Consider the following 16,274-nt stretch of genomic DNA (forward strand, 5'->3'; position numbering starts at 1 on the left):
AGTAGTCACCGTGCTGTACAGTATTTACTTTTTAATTTCACATTACATACTAGATGAGGACTGAGCTCTCTTACATACATTCTGCTCCTTTTCCCCAATCCAACCAACATCATAATTTTTCATTAAAACCATTTTCAGTTATGACCATGTAAATATAATTTGCAGCTGAGCCAACAGGTATCCAATGATTGTTTCTTTTCTTATACAATAGTTGCTTTTCTTGCAGTTAAAAATTAAAGGTTTTTCTTTTTCATTCACTTAATTTTCTTTGTAACTGTTTCTAAATCTTTGTGCCCTCCCACAGCTTCTCCATGAAATTTTCACACAGTCAAACCTATCTCATTGGTACATGTTTTTGGGGGCAGGGGGAGGGCTTCCTTCTAGTGCCTTCCTCCTCGTGCCCCAACCCTGGCCTGCTGCTTCCCCAGGCCTGCTGCACAGCTTTCATCCTGGGCTGTCCCTTGGCAACAACACTGGGAACTCGCATCCCCTCTCTCTGAGCAAGAAGTTCTCCCTTCCTGCATCCTACCGAGCCTCTTTCTGGTTTTTCCTACTGCCTCTCTCCTTCCTCACTTTTTGATGATGTTACTAAAGCAATTCCTCAAGAAGTATTCTATAAAACAATGCATGGAATATTTTAAAAGAGAAAGACTGAGAAGTGCAAGCCTAAAATTCCCTTTATTCTACAAATATGGCCATATGTGTGGGTACAGATTTCAAGGCTGGAAATCATTTTCAGTTCAGAATTGGGATAGTTTGCTCCTCTGACTTGTTGGTTTTAATGCTGCTATTCACAGTCTGATGCCTTTCTCGTTACCAGTCCTCAACAGATTACCTGTTTTGTTTTTCTGGAAGTTTTAGAACGTTCTCTTTATCCCTAATATCCTGAAATTTCATGGTGATATGGTGGTTCTTTTTTTTCTTTTTTAAAAAATTCACCGTACTGGACACTCAATAGATGTTTTCAAACTACAGAATCATGTCCTTCAGTTCTTGGAAATTCTCTTACTTCGGGCTTAGGACTAACCGTTCCTCCTACAGAACTTCGAGCAGCAGCCCCCTTTCAGACTCAAGCTTCATCTCTGATTCCCAAGGTCCTGACGCCTCCCATTTCTAAGCCTTTCCAGAGTCCTGCAGAGCAAACTGCTTCTACACTGACACCCCCTCTGCAGTCTCCTCGGTTCCTGAGTCAGTCATTACTCCATTTCCTTTCTGTCCCACATTGTAGAGTTCAGGATTGCAGGTGTAATCCCCCAGATAAGTGAATATGGAGTCTGCGTTTCTATTTCTTGTTTTTCTATTTGTTTTGGGGTGATATCCAAGAGGAGGCATAAACATCTTTACTCTGTTATCTTAAAACTAGAAAGCCCCGTCAGTATCTATCTTTAAATTTAATCAGATGTGTAAAGACCCCTATAATACCCCTAAAAGTGCTACTACAACATTTAAATTCATCTTGAGCTAAAGCCGGAAACGCCCTTCAAGATAATCTCTGGGTCTTGGTGGGGAAGATGAGCCCTGTACCCAAGCTCCTTCATGTAAACACAGGTCTAATTCAGATTTTAATTGCTCCTACTAAGCTGCCAATATATTTTTTAAAAAGTTAAAAAAAAACTACTGATCGTGCGGTCATATGTGAAAATTCACTGAGCTATTCACTTACGACTCATATACCTTTCTACAGCATATTAATATTTCAATTTAAACGTCTTAAAACCACTGGCTTAGTCTGTTTTTTAAACAGATAACAGGGCCAGAGAGAATAAGTGATTTTCCCAAAGTCATTCAGCCAACAAGCAGCAAGTCAATGACCAGAACAAATTCCCCAACTTTCAGCTTCTCATAACTGATCTAAACATACGAAAAAGAACACTTTCCAGGTCAGAGAGTGGATAAGACTGGGCATAAGAGACAGTGTCACTTTCAGCCTCTAGCTGTCTAGTTAAGAACTATGTAAAACTCATATGTAACAGAAACCTGAGACTTCAGTGAACTTAATGAAGGATTATTAAGAGTTGACGTAAGCTTTCAGAGTCTTCCTAAAATGAAAAATCCATCTCGTACTTAGACATTTCCCTGACTATGTGACACACGGTACTGGAGAATCCCTCCCTCTCACTGCAACCAGGCAACTCCCACTCCTCTTCTAGACCCAGTCCAGGCCCCACCCCTGGAACAAGTCTCCCTGACCACTCTACACAAAATTCAACCCCTCCCTCAAACGCCTACAGCACGTATTTTTCTTTTCCATTCAATATATATCATATGCTAATGGTATGCTATCATCTCGTTAACTTCCCTGTCACAAGTATGACACATCTATTCTAGAATATAAGCTTTGTGAAGGTAAAACGTATGATAAACACACCCTGGTCTCTCCATGCACCTAACATAGTCTTGCATATTCTGGTCTTTAATAAAACACCAAGTGACTCTCAGGTCGTGAACTCCAGAGGGATTTTCCCAGTTCTACTGGTGTACTAGTTCTTGGCTGGATCAAATACTGCTTCAAATAAGACAGCCATGAGCTGGGGTTTAGTAATCTTCATGTTGTTTATACAATTATTTGCACATGAAAAACATTACCTACTAACTGTAACAAAAATGCACAATATGAAAGTCTAAGTATATTCTGGACGTCATCTAGAAGTCATCTCGCTATAAATCTTTTAGAGTGTTAGTTGAATAAAGCACACAAACACAGAAAAAACCCAACTCACTGCCTGGGGCACAACTGGGGCTGCGGCTCCTACATGAATAGCATCATAAGGGGCTTCTTCAGGATATCCCATTCTTCCATCTCCCACTGAAAGAAAAAAAGTCATGCTTTAAAAACCTGTTCAGATAGAACTACCTAACGTGAAGAATTGTAAGAGGTGTAAAGCAGGGAAAGGATAGATTTTTTAATAAATGATGCTGTGACAATTGAATACTCATATGGAAAACATATACATGTGGGCCTCTACCTCATATATACACAAAAATCAATGTCAACAGGATCAAAGACCTCAAGTTTCTTTTTTTTTTTTTTTGAGGAAGATTAGCCCTGAGCTAACATCTGCCACCAATCCTCCTCTTTTTTGCTGAGTAAGACTAGCCCTGAGCTAATATCTGTGCCCATCTTCCTCTACTTTATGTGTGGGACGCCTACTACAGCATGGCATGCCAAGCAGTACCATGTCCGCACCCGGGATCTGAACCGGCGAACCCCGGGCCGCCCAAGTGGAACGTGCAAACTTAACCGCTGCACAACCGGGCCGGCCCTCAAGTTTCTGAGAAATAATATAGGGACATATCTTCATGACTTCAGAGTAGCCTTAAAGAGGACACAGAAAAGCACCAGAAAAACTGGTAAGTTTGACTACATTAAAATTAGGAATTTATATTTATCAAAAAAGTAACAAAATGAGTGTGAAAGGCATGCCATGGAACGGGAGAAGAGATTTACAATTTGTATAAACAGACAAAGGGCTAGTCTCAGAAGTCCTACAAACCAAAGAAAAATATAAACAACTCAATATCTGAACAGCCATTTCACAAAAGAGGAAATCCAAATGGCCAAACATATGAAAAGATGTTTAATCTCACTAGTTAATATGAAAATACAAAATTAAACTCACACAGAGATACTGCTATAGAATCACCAAGTGGGCAAGAGGAAAATCTCACAATGGCAAGTGTTGGTAGAGATGTGGAGCAATAGGAACCCTGATACATTGCAGATGAGGATGTAAACTGGTTCAATCACTTTAAAAAAGTTTTGCAGCACTGACGGTCACCCCCTGCACCTGCAATAACTCTCCTACAGGAACGAGAGCTTGTATGATGAGTATGTATACACATCTACACTCATGTACACGTATGTTCACAGCACTGTGAATATCCCCGAATTACAAACTACCTAAATACCCACCCACGGTAGACCTAATAAATTTTGGCAATGTTCTTACAGGGAATGCTACACAGCAATAAAAATGAACCATATGCAAAAAGACGGATGAGTCTTACAAACAGTATTAAATGAAAGAAGTCATTCAGCATATACTGGATGGTTCCATTTATCTAAAGTTCAAAATTAAACTAAACATCACTTATGGAAGTGCAATTAGGCAGTCAATGCATAGAAGCAACGATACTGCTTACCACTAGGGAGAAGGGAGGGAGTTATGACGAGGAAAAAGCAAGCAGATAACTTCCAAGGTACTAACAATGCTCTGTTTCTCTCCAACGTGGTGGTTAAACAGGTCTTTTTTAAGCTTCACATATATCTTTTATGCACTTTTTCTATGTTTGTTATTTTCACAGTAATACAAAATGTGCTCACGTGGGAATATGTCCATTTTATACTGCTGAGTGAAAAAAAGCAAACTACAGGACAATATGTATAGTATAAGTCAATTTAAAACGGTTGGCGGCTGGCCCCGTTGTGCAGCAGTTAAGTTCACTTGCTCTGCTTCGGCAGCCATCGGTTCACTGGTTCCGATCCTGGGTGCGAACCTATGGACCAGTGTCAAGCCATGCTGTGGCAAGTGTCCTACATACATAAAGTAGAGGAAGATGGACATGGATGTTAGCGCAGGGCCAACCTTCCTCAACAAAAAGAGGAGGACTGGCAGTGGATGTTAGCACAGGGCCAACCTTCCTCAACAAAAAGAGGAGGATTGGCGGCAGACGTTAACTCAGGGCCAAACTTCCTCAAAACAACAAAAAAACAAAACACTCTGTGTGTATGTACTTCATTCATATGTATATTTATATGTATAGAAATGGGGGGAAAAGAAGGGCTTTCTTTTTTATCTTCCACATCTCTGCACTGTTTAAATTTTTAATAATGGACACTTGTTACTTTGGTATTACTTCTTAAAAATCAATGAAGAAAGAACTCAACATGCGCATTCTTTTGAAATAATTAATAGTCATGTCACCCATGGTCAAGGTGGAACCAGTACAATATTTTAGAGTTACATTTTCCTTACTTAGTACTTAAAAGTGAATGTTAAAAAAATGCAATAATTAGCTCTATTATTTAGCTTGCATGGGATCTTCTGAAAATAAAAATTCCCCAGAGAGGAAATTTTCACAGTTTTCTGGCACTCACCAACCAGCTGCACTCTCCCTGAAGACAGAAGCATCGGATCGTCCTTTCTGACGTTATTTATTGAGTCGTCTACCAGCTCTTTAATGTGGTCAATTCCTACGACTTTTCCAGTAGGTCCAACCTGGAAATGAGAGAATAACTCAATAGCTCACTGGTCTAAATTTTTTTTTCTGAAGTGTCATTAAAGTGTTTCCTTACCTAAAGTTAAATTCTGCAATGAGAAATCAAGACAAATCAACAGCTTAAACCTCCAAATAGACGGTTAAACACTCAGTTTGTTATAAATTATATACCAAATACAACTCTTCTCAACTATAACCTTCAAATGAATAATTATATTTCAGTAATTAAGAAACTAAAATAAATTAAAAAAAACTTGTAATACTGAGAAAAACACTATCTTTCTTTGATTTCTAATCTTTAAGTCCAGGACCTAGAAGTAGGACTTAACTACCAATATTAAGTAGCAGTTAGTGCAATCATTTTTTATTTAAATTCCATCTAAAAGTGTGACTTTAAATATTAAAATATTACATAAAAATTTTTTAGGGATTTCTACACTTGACTCTACTGCTACATGCGGAAAATATAAAAATATATATAAATATAAAAAGGCTCCAAGTATAAATATTAATTGTAAAATAAATCTAAAACAATAAAGACCCTGAACTCGGACTACTCAAGTTCACATCTAAGTTGTATCACTTACTTACAACTATATAACCTTGGCAAGTTATTCTACGAATCATGTTCCTCAGCTGTAAAATGAGGAGGAAAGGAGCACATGCCTCATAAATGATGTGAGAATGAAATAAGAGAATACGTGAAGAGTACTTAGAACACTGGACGAGCACATGGTAAATGCGTGAAAATATAAACTTAAATTAATATCATTTTTAAAAAGATAACACAGAAATATAATGATTTTTTAAAAAACTGAATAGTCCTGGGGCTGGCCCCGTGGCCAAGTGGTTAAGTTCACGCGCTCCGTTTCAGCGGCTCAGGGTTTTGCTGGTTTGGATCCCAGGCACGGACATGGCACCGCTCATCAGGCCACGCTGAGGCGGCGTCACACATAGTACCAGCAGAGGCACTCACAACTAGAATATACATCTATGTACCAGGGGGGCTTTGGGGAGAAGAAGAAAAAAACAAAAAAGAAGATCGGCAACAGTTGTTACCTCAGGTGCCAATCTGTGGGCAAAAAAAAAATGAATAGTCCTCTAAAACCATAAATAAGTCAAGTATAGAGAACTAGTCACTAATTAAATGCTATTTCTAAGCTTTAAAAATAAAAAAAATCCCTGACGTTCCATTAGTGAGGGTTTAACTTCTACAAAACAAACAAAACAACTGAAAAGAAATATCTGAGTCCTTATCACACAGCAGACACTGTTGTGGATGCTTAGGAGGCAGCAACGAAAAAACATCAGAGAAAATTCCCACCTCTCTGGAGTTCATATTCTAGTGAGTCTGCCAATTGCATATTTATAGCAAGTTAAATGGATTCTAGTCCAAGATGGATCTACAAATCCCAACTTAACCAGACCAGAACCTTCCAACCTAGCCTCCAACGACCAACTTTTCATAAGCAACCTGATGTGACACTCTGAGCACAGACGGACCTTTACTCCCAGCTGCACGAGTGGGCCTCCAGACTCACACGCTGGACAGCCACTTGCCAAACAAGTCTGGGGATACAAGTTGAAGTATAATAAACAAGGCGTTTTTCTAAGAGATTTTTCTTAACGTGATAGAAGCTCTGCCCTCATTCCTAATAAACCTGTAGGAGTGTTTGAAAATCAGGCTCTATTATTTCCTGCCACATTAGAACTTCGAAGAATGTAGTTTGGGACCTACTGGTTGCCATCTTGCAATCGCAAAGGAAGGGTCTGTCTGATAATGAAGCCAAAATGAGGAGGAAAGCAAAGCCAACCACTAACTAGAGAGAAACCCACTGTCAATGACAACATCTGATCTTCCTCTGAATGAAGCCAGACGTGCCTTTAGACTTTTCCATGATACAAACCAATGCCCTTTTAGCTCTGCCAGTTTGGCTTGAATGTTCCGTCACTCGCAACCCAAAAAAAAAAAAAAAGAAAACCCTAAGTAATACGTATTCCAACTGCTATCTTGATAGAATTTTAAAAAAAGAAAGAAAATCCTCAAAAACTGCTATACAACCAAATCATGTAATATGCTCCTTTTGGGGCCAAAATGAAAAATAAAGTTCTTACCATACGTGCAAAACACGCAGTAAGGATTCCACTTCCAGATCCTACATCAAGAGCTTTAGCTCCTTCATGCAACTGATCAAATAGAAGTTCTAGTGCATATGCATGCTGCCAAAAGAAAACAAAGCAAATATTCATTTTTTTCAAGACTCTATAAAGTATATACATGTAGCATATAAAGTTGCCAACTTCATACCAATTTTCCTACTGTTATCTACCAAGATAATGAAAACATAACATATTTATACACTTATATCTACACAGGAATTACAGAAGATAATTCTCATTGCTTGAGTAAAATTCTTACATTCAGATAAAGTGCTTCAGTAATTCTAGATCGCCAGTGTGAGTTTTTAAAATTTAATTCAGAGTCTAAAGTTACAAAAGGTTTTACAGGGAAAAGTCTCCATCCCACCCCTGTCCCCAACCAGTTCCACTCCCTAAAGGCAACCAGTGTTACCAGTTTCTTGTGATTGCTTCCAAACATATTCACTCTATGCACATAAGCAAATACATATGCATTTTTTCATTTATTATATCTGGAAAGACCTTTTTTATCAATACTTAGCTTGTTCATTCTTTTTTATGGCTGAGGAGTGTATTCTTGTATTGATGCATTACAATAACAAATACTATCCCTAATGAGAGAGATTTAAGTTAGCACCAATCTTCTATAACAAAAGAGATGAAACAATGTTAAAAGGTATACCTGTAAGATAATATAATAATCTTTATAATAATCTTGTAAAATGTATCTATAGGATAAATTCCTAGAAGTGGAATTGAGGCGCAAGGATATACATCTTTATGTTTATAGAATATATATATTATATATCAAATAAAATCACATTGGTTATGCTTTGGACCAAACCAAGAAATAAAGCCTTCTCTACCCCATCTTCTTTATAAATTTACATTTCAGTGCTTTGTCAAAATACAAGGTTAGAATTAATAAATGTTATCTCAAAAGCTGTTGTTAAATGCCTGGTATGTTCATTATTGAAAATCATGAGACCCAGCAGGAACAAACACATTCACCACCAGACCTTGGTTGAGAAAAATATACATCCATGAATCCATAGCGATAATAAGTAAATACATACTTCTATACATACACAAATGGAGAATAAGGAAAAACTGTCTCCAACTGTTTTATAGATGAAATGATGAACTTAGAAAATCATCATTTGGCAACCATTTCAACAATAACTGATTCAGGCAAAAATCATAAATGGATGCTAAAACGAGGTGATTATCATTTGAGGAGTAACAGCATATTTAAATAACCTCAAAAGTGTTTGCCCAAGGCACTCAATAATTACAAAAGGGGAAAAACAGTAACTATACAGCGGAGTGCATAAGAAAGTTCCTCAGTGGAGAAACCTGATAACTACCTTAATCCGATGATCAAAGTTAACATCACCAATAATGGGACACAACGATGTCTGCTAAAATACATCTCTTCTGGGATATTCCAGGTAAAAATGTCTAACTCATACCTAATCATGAAGAAACATCAGACAAACTTAAAACTGAGGGACATACTATAAAATAATTGGCCTATATTCATAAACATTTTCAAGACTCTAAAAGAAAGGCTGATGAACTGTCCCAGATTTAAGAGGACCAAACAGACACAACAACTGAAGCTCCTGATCTGCAACTTTCTTTTCCAATAAAGGCCATTCCTAGAACAACTGATGAAATCTAAATAAGGTCTGTAAATTGGCTAACAGTGTTGTATTAATATTAATTTCCTGATTTTGATAACTCTACTGTGGTTATTTAAGAGAATGTCCTATTTTTAAAGGTAAAGAGCATTGTGTCTGAAAATTTCTCCCAAAGAGTTCACAGAAAAGGAACTATATATATTTCATGTGTGTGTGTGTGTGTGTGTGTGTGAAGAGAGAAAGAATAAATGATAAAGCAAATGTAGTAAAATGGTAACATTTGGGGGATATGGACAAAAGATACTTGGGAATTATTTGCACCATTCTTACAACATTTCTGTAAGTCCAAAATTATGTCGAAATAAAAAAATAATTTTCAAATCATCATAAACAGGTAACGTTCAAAATGGAGGATGGAATGGAAACTCCTTACTCTGCAAAACCTATTCAGGTGGGGAGAACAAGAAAAAAAAAAGACTGGCAACAGCTGTTAGCTCAGGTGCCAATCTTCAAAAAAAATAAAAATAAAAAGGATAGGGGAGACTGTTAAAAGAGACTAAAAAGATGCAATGCATGGACTTTGGGTCCTGATTTAAGCAAACCAACTGCAAAAAAAAAAGTTTTTGGCAGAGCAAAATGGTGGGGTGAGCTTGCCCAGGACTCTCTTCCCTCCAAACTACAACAAAGGACTGGAAAAAAACTGAGTTTCAGCTAATAAACCTAATGCCAGGACGTCAGAGAGCTACAGCACCAAAAAGATGGAGGACGGAGACCCTGCAGCAGACCTCGGAGGAGCTGGAACGGGGTAGGAGAGAACTTCACTCCCTCCCATAGAGACTGGGATCGCTGCCGCGGGTGCAGGAAGGAGTGGGGAAGGGGCCGCGTGACTGGGGTATTGTCCAGGACTCCTGCCACAGGTTCAGTGGAAACCCGCTGACGGGGGAAAGCTTCCGTGCGCAGGAACCCTATAAACCCAGGGCCCCAGGAGACCAGAGAACAGAACTGACCCGAATGCAGATCGGTGCCTGACAAAAACAGTCCCTCCACCCGGCAAACTGTGCTGGGTGCCACCATCTTGCCCAAAACGGAGAGCTCAGAATGCACAGCTCTCGAACCCCATGTAGTGGCGACAGGCGGTAACTGCAAGTGAATTCCACCATCATGCGAAAAAGCCGCTCCTCTACCATCCAGCAATTTATAAAAGCTCCAGACCAGAAGGAAAACAATAAAAACAGAGAATTAAGTCCTGAGGACTTGGAATTAGGTAAACTAAGTGATAATGAATTCAGAGCAGCTATAATCAAAAAACTCAATGAGGTAGAGAGAAAGACAAAGAAACAAGCCGACGAGTTCTGGAATTACTTCACAAAAGAGATTGAAATTATAAAGAAGAATCAAACAGAATTACTAGAGATGAAAACCACAATGGACCAGATAAAACAGAATATAGATTCCCTGAACGCCCACGTAGACACCATAGAGGAGCAAATTAGCATAATCGAAGATAGACAGGCTGAATGGCTCCAGACAGAGGAAGAAAGAGAACTAAGAATTAAAAAGAATGAGGAAAATCGCTGAGAGATAGCGGATTCAATGAGGAGAAAGAATTTAAGGATCATAGGAATTCCCAAGAACGTGGAAAAGGAAAATGGAGCAGAAAGTGTGCTTAATGAAATTATAGAAGAGAACTTCCCAAATCTAGGGATTGAGGGAGAAATGTGTGTAGAGGAAGCTTTCAGATCTCCTAGATTTGTCAATGTAAAAAGACCTACTGCAAGGCAAAATGAAAGACAAAGAAAGAATACTCAAGGCAGCAAGACAGAAGAAAAGAAACTACAAAGGAGCTCCTATCAGACTTTCAGCGGATTTCTCTACAGAAACCTTACAAGCTAGGAAAGAATGGAGTGACATATTCAAAACTTGAAAAGATAAAAATCTTCAGCCAATAATACTCTATCCAGCAAGAATATCTTTCAGATATGAGGAAGAAATTAAATCTTTTCCAGACAAACAAAAGTTAAGGGAATTTGTACCAAAAGTCCTCCACTACAAGAAATCCTCAAGAAGGCTCTCATACCTGAAAAAAGAAAAAAGGGAGAAAGTGGTCAAGAACCACAGAGTAGAGAGACAGATAGATAGAACCAGAATAGAATAGCAAATATTCAACTATAGCATTAGGATAAAGGTAAGGAAACTACCAAAGCAAAGACGATCTGATCACTCTAACTACAAACTCATAACACGAGTTGGAACAAGAAATGAAAACAATAATTTAGGAGGGGAAGAGCAAAGGGACTAAATCAGTCTAGGCCAAGTAAGTAAGAGACCACCAGAGAATGGACTATATTATACACAAGTTTCTAAATACAAGCTTCAGGGTAGACACTAAACTAAAAAACAGAACAGAGCCACAACACAAAATAAGGAAAAAATCTAAGAAACCCAGCATAAGAAATTGCAGTATTAAATGGGTAGGCTACAGCACACAGGAAGAGAAATGCAGGAAAACCAGATAACGAGCAACAGATTGACAGCATTAAGTCCACATGCATCAATAATCACTCTCAATGTAAACGGATTGAACTCTCCAATAAAAAGACAGAGTGGCAAAATGGATTAAAGAACAAGATTCAATAATTTGTTGCCTCCAGGAAACACACCTCAGCCCCAAGGACAAACACAGGCTCAGAGGGAAGGGGTGGAGGACAATACTCCAAGCTAACAGCAAGCAAAAAAAAGCAGGTGTTGCAATTATTATATCAGACAAAGAGATTTCAAAATAAGACAGGTAGAGAGAGACACACAGGGCCAATATATAATGATCAAAGGGACACTTCATCAAGAAGAAATAACGCTTATAAATACCTATGCACCCAACATAGGAGCACCAAGGTTCATAAAGCAACTATTAACAGACCTAAAGGAAGATGTTAAAAACAACACGATAATAGCAGGGGACCTCAACACCCCACTCACATCAATGGACAGATCATCCAGACAGAAAATCAACACGGAAATAGTGGAGCTATACGAAAAACTAAAACAATTGGACTTAATAGACATATATAGATCACTCCACCCTGAAAGAGCTGAATACACATTCTTCTCAAGTGTGCACGGAACATTCTCAAGGATAGACCATATGTTGGGAAACAAGGCAAGCCTCTACAAATTTAAAAAAATTGAAATAATAACAAGCATCTTCTCAGATCATAGTGCTATAAGGCTAGAAATTAATTACAAGAAAAAAGCTGAGAGAGGCCCAAAGATGTGTAGACTAAACAATACACTACTGAACAAGCAATGGATCATTGAAGAAATTAAAGAAGAAATAAAAAAATACCTGGAAACAAATGAAAATGATAACATGCCATACCAACTCATATGGGATACAGCAAAAGCTGTATTAAGAGGAAAAATCATCGCAATTCAGGCACATCTTAACAAACAAGAAAAATCTCAAATAAGCAATCTTAAACTACACCTAACTGAACTAGAGAAAGAAGAACACATAAAGCCCAAAGTCAGCAGAAGGAGAGAAATAATAAAAATCAGAGCAGAAATAAATGCTATTGAAACTAAAAAGGCCGTAGAAAGGATCAATGAAACAAAGAGCTGGTTCTTTGAGAAGATAAATAAAATTGACAAACCCCTAGCCAAACTTACAAAGAAAAAAAGGGAGAAAGCTTAAATAAACAAAATCAGAAATGAAAGAGGAGAAATAACAACAGACTCTGCAGAAAGACAACAGATTATAAGAGAATGCTACGAAAAACTATATGCCAACAGAATGGACAACCTAGAGGAAATGGATAAATTCTTGGACTCCTACAATCTCCCAAAGCTCACTCAAGAAGAAGCAGACAATTTGAACAGACCAATCACAAGGAAAGAGATTGAAACAGACATCAAAAGCATCCCAAAGAATAAAACCCCAGGACCAGACGGCTTTCCTGGGGAATTCTACCAAACTTTCAGAGAGGATTTAATACCTATCCTTTTCCAGCTATTCCAAAAAGTTAGGGAGGATGGAACACTTCCTAACACATTCTATGAGGCCAACATCAGGCTAATACCAAAGCCTGACAAGGACACCACGAAAAAAAGAGAACTACAGGCCAATATCGCTGCTGAACATAGATGCAAAAATTCTAAACAAAATTTTGGCAACCGGAATTCAGCAATTCATCAAAAGGATCATACATCATGATCAGGTGGGATTTATATCAGGGACACAGGGATGGTTCAACATCCGCAAATCAATCAACGTGATACACCACATCAACAAACTGAGGAATAAAAACCACATGATCATCTCAATAGATGCAGAGAAGGCATCTGACAAGATCCAACAGCCATTTATGATAAAAACTCTGAACAGAATGGGCATAGAAGGGAACTACCTCAACATAATAAAGGCCATATATGACAAACCCACAGCCAACATCATACACAATGGGCAAAAACTGAGCTCCATCCCCCTGAAAACAGGAACGAGACACAGATGCCCTCTATCACCACTCTTCTTTAACATAGTACTGGAGGTCCTGGCCAGAGCAATCAGGCAAGAAAAAGGAATAAAAGGAATCCAAATAGGGAGGGAAGAAGTGAAACTCTCGCTGTTTGCAGACGACATGATCTTATATATAGAAAACCCCAAAGAATCCATTGGAAAACTCTTAGAAGTAATCAACAACTACAGCAAAGTTGCAGGGTATAAAATTAATTTGCATCAATCAGTAGCATTTCTATATTCTAATAATGAACTAACAGAAAAAGAACTCGAGAACACAATACCATTCACAACAGCAACAAAAAGAATAAAATACCTCGGGGTAAATTTAACTAAGGAAGTGAAGGACCTATATAATGAAAATTACAAGGCCTTTCTGAGAGAATTGGATGACGACATAAGGAGATGGAAAGACATTCCATGTACATGGATTGGAAGAATAAACATAGTTAAAATGTCCATTCTACCTAAAGCAATCTACAGATTCAATGCCATCCTAATCAGAATCCCAATGACATTCTTTACAGAATTAGAACAAAGAATCCCAAACTTCATATGGGGCAACAAAAGACCCCGAATTGCTAAAGCAATCCTGAGAAAAAAGAACAAAACGGGAGGCATCACAATCCCTGACTTCAAAACTTACTACAAAGCTACAGGAATCAAAACAGCATGGTACTGGTACAAAAACAGGTGCACAGATCCATGGAACAGAATTGAAAGCCCAGAAATAAAACCACACATCTATGGACAGCTTATCTTTGACAAAGGAGCTGAGGGCCTACAATGGAGAAAAGAAAGTCTTTTCAACAAATGGTGCTGGGAAAACTGGAAAGCCATACGTAAAAGAATGAAAATTGACCATTCTTTTTCACCATTCACCAAAATAAACTCAAAATGGATCAAAGACCTAAAGCTGAGACCTGAAACCATAAGGCTTCTAGAAGAAAATGTAGGCAGTACACTCTTTGACATCAGTATTAAAAGGATCTTTTCAGACACCATGTCTTCTCAGACAAGGGAAACAAGAGAAAGAATAAACACATGGGACTTCATCAGACTAAAGAGCTTCTTCAAGGCAAATGAAAACAGGATTGAAACAAAAAAAAAACCAGTAACTGGGAAAAAATATTTGCAAATCATATATCTGACAAAGGCTTAATATCCATAATATATAAAGAACTCTCACAACTCAACAACAAAAAATCAAACAACCCACTCAAAAATGGGCTGGAGACATGAAAAGACATTTCTCCAAAGAAGATATACTGATGGCCAAAAGGCACATGAAAAGATGCTCATCATCGCTGATCATCAGGGAAATGCAAATCAAAACTACACTAAGATATCACCTTACACCCATTAGAATGACAAAAATATCTAAAACTAATAGTAACAAATATTGGAGAGGTTGTGGAGAAAAAGGAACCCTCATACACTGCTGGAGGGAATGCAAACTGGTGCAGCCACTATGGAAAACAGTATGGAGATTCCTCAAAAAATTAAAAATAGAACTACCAAACGATCCAGCCAATCCACTACTGGGTATCTATCCAAAGAGCTTGAAGTCAGCAATCCCAAAAGTCCTACGCACCCCAATGTTTATTGTAGCATTATTTACAATAGCCAAGACATGGAAGCAACCTAAGTGCCCAGCAACAGACGAATGGATAAAGAAGATGTGGTACATATATACAATGGAATACTACTCAGCTGTAAAACAGAACAAAATCATTCCATTTGCAATAACATGGATGGACTTTGAGGGAATTATGTTAAGTGAAATAAGCCAGATAGAGAAGGATAATCTCTGTATGACTCCACTCATATGAGAAATTTAAAAATGTGGACAAAGAGAACAGATTAATGGCTACCAGGGGAAGGGTGGGGTGGGGGGTGGGCACAAAGTGTGAAGTGGTGCACCTACAACACGAATGACAAACATTAATGTACACCTGAAATATCACAAGATTGTAACCTATCATTAACTCCATCAAAAAAAAAAGTTTTTGAAACAGTTGGCAAAGTTTGAACATGGACTAGGTACACAATAATATTAAGGAAAATTGTTAGATATGAATATGGTATTGTGGTTGTATTTTTTTTCAAGGATTGTGTGTGTGTGTTTGTGAGGAAGACTGGCCCTGAGCATCTGTTGCCAATCTTCCTTTTTACTTGAAGAAGATCGTCCCTGAGCTAAGATCTGTGCCATTCTTCCTCTATTTTGTATGTAGGATGCCACCACAGCATGGCTTGATGATTGGTGTGCAGGTCCGCACCCAGGATCCAAACTAGCAAACCCTGGGCTGCCAAAGCAGAGCAATGCAAACTTTGTGGCTATATTTTTAAAGTCTTTCAGATTTATACTGAAGTATTTAGGAGTGAAATTATATTATATTTGGGATTTGCTTTAAAATACTTCAGCAAGAGAGAGTTGAAGAAAAGAAGATTAGCAAAGTGTGGTTAATTATTCAAGCTGGTGATGGTTACATGAGGGTTCATTGTACTATTCTACTTGTGTGTGCAGTGTCAGAAATTTTCCACATCAAACAGTTTAAAAAAAAAAAAAAGAAGTTAAGGCTATCTTTTCCCACAACTAAGATAAGAAGGGGAGATGGCCTTTAATAGATGCAGCCTCATATAATCCAAGGGTTCCCAAACTGTGTTCCAAAAAGTCACTGAGGTTCCACAAGAATCCCGTTAGGATAACACACAAATACAGATTGGTGGGCGGGTGTGTTTTGGGAAAAGAATCATAA

At 38.1% G+C, this 16,274-nt stretch overlaps 1 protein-coding gene across 8 annotated transcripts in view; it reads right to left on the reverse strand.

The window, feature by feature from the left end:
* Positions 1-16,274, reverse strand: part of PCMT1 (protein-L-isoaspartate (D-aspartate) O-methyltransferase) — a 53,113-nt gene that overhangs the window by 14,449 nt on the left and 22,390 nt on the right. For all 8 annotated transcript variants that reach the window (XR_002805219.2, XR_002805218.2, XR_011434406.1 and 5 more), the window contains exons 4-6: positions 7,336-7,440; positions 5,099-5,219; positions 2,721-2,806 (exon numbers count right to left, since the gene is read on the reverse strand). Coding sequence is in view for 4 of the 8 variants with exons in the window: in XM_001495403.6 (XP_001495453.4) it covers positions 2,721-2,806; positions 5,099-5,219; positions 7,336-7,440 (312 nt within the window). In the remaining 4 variants the exon portion in view is untranslated. The remainder of the gene's footprint in view (positions 1-2,720; positions 2,807-5,098; positions 5,220-7,335; positions 7,441-16,274) is intronic.

This window comes from Equus caballus, chromosome 31 (genome assembly GCF_041296265.1).
Source record: "Equus caballus isolate H_3958 breed thoroughbred chromosome 31, TB-T2T, whole genome shotgun sequence".
Taxonomy (NCBI): Eukaryota; Metazoa; Chordata; class Mammalia; order Perissodactyla; family Equidae; genus Equus; species Equus caballus.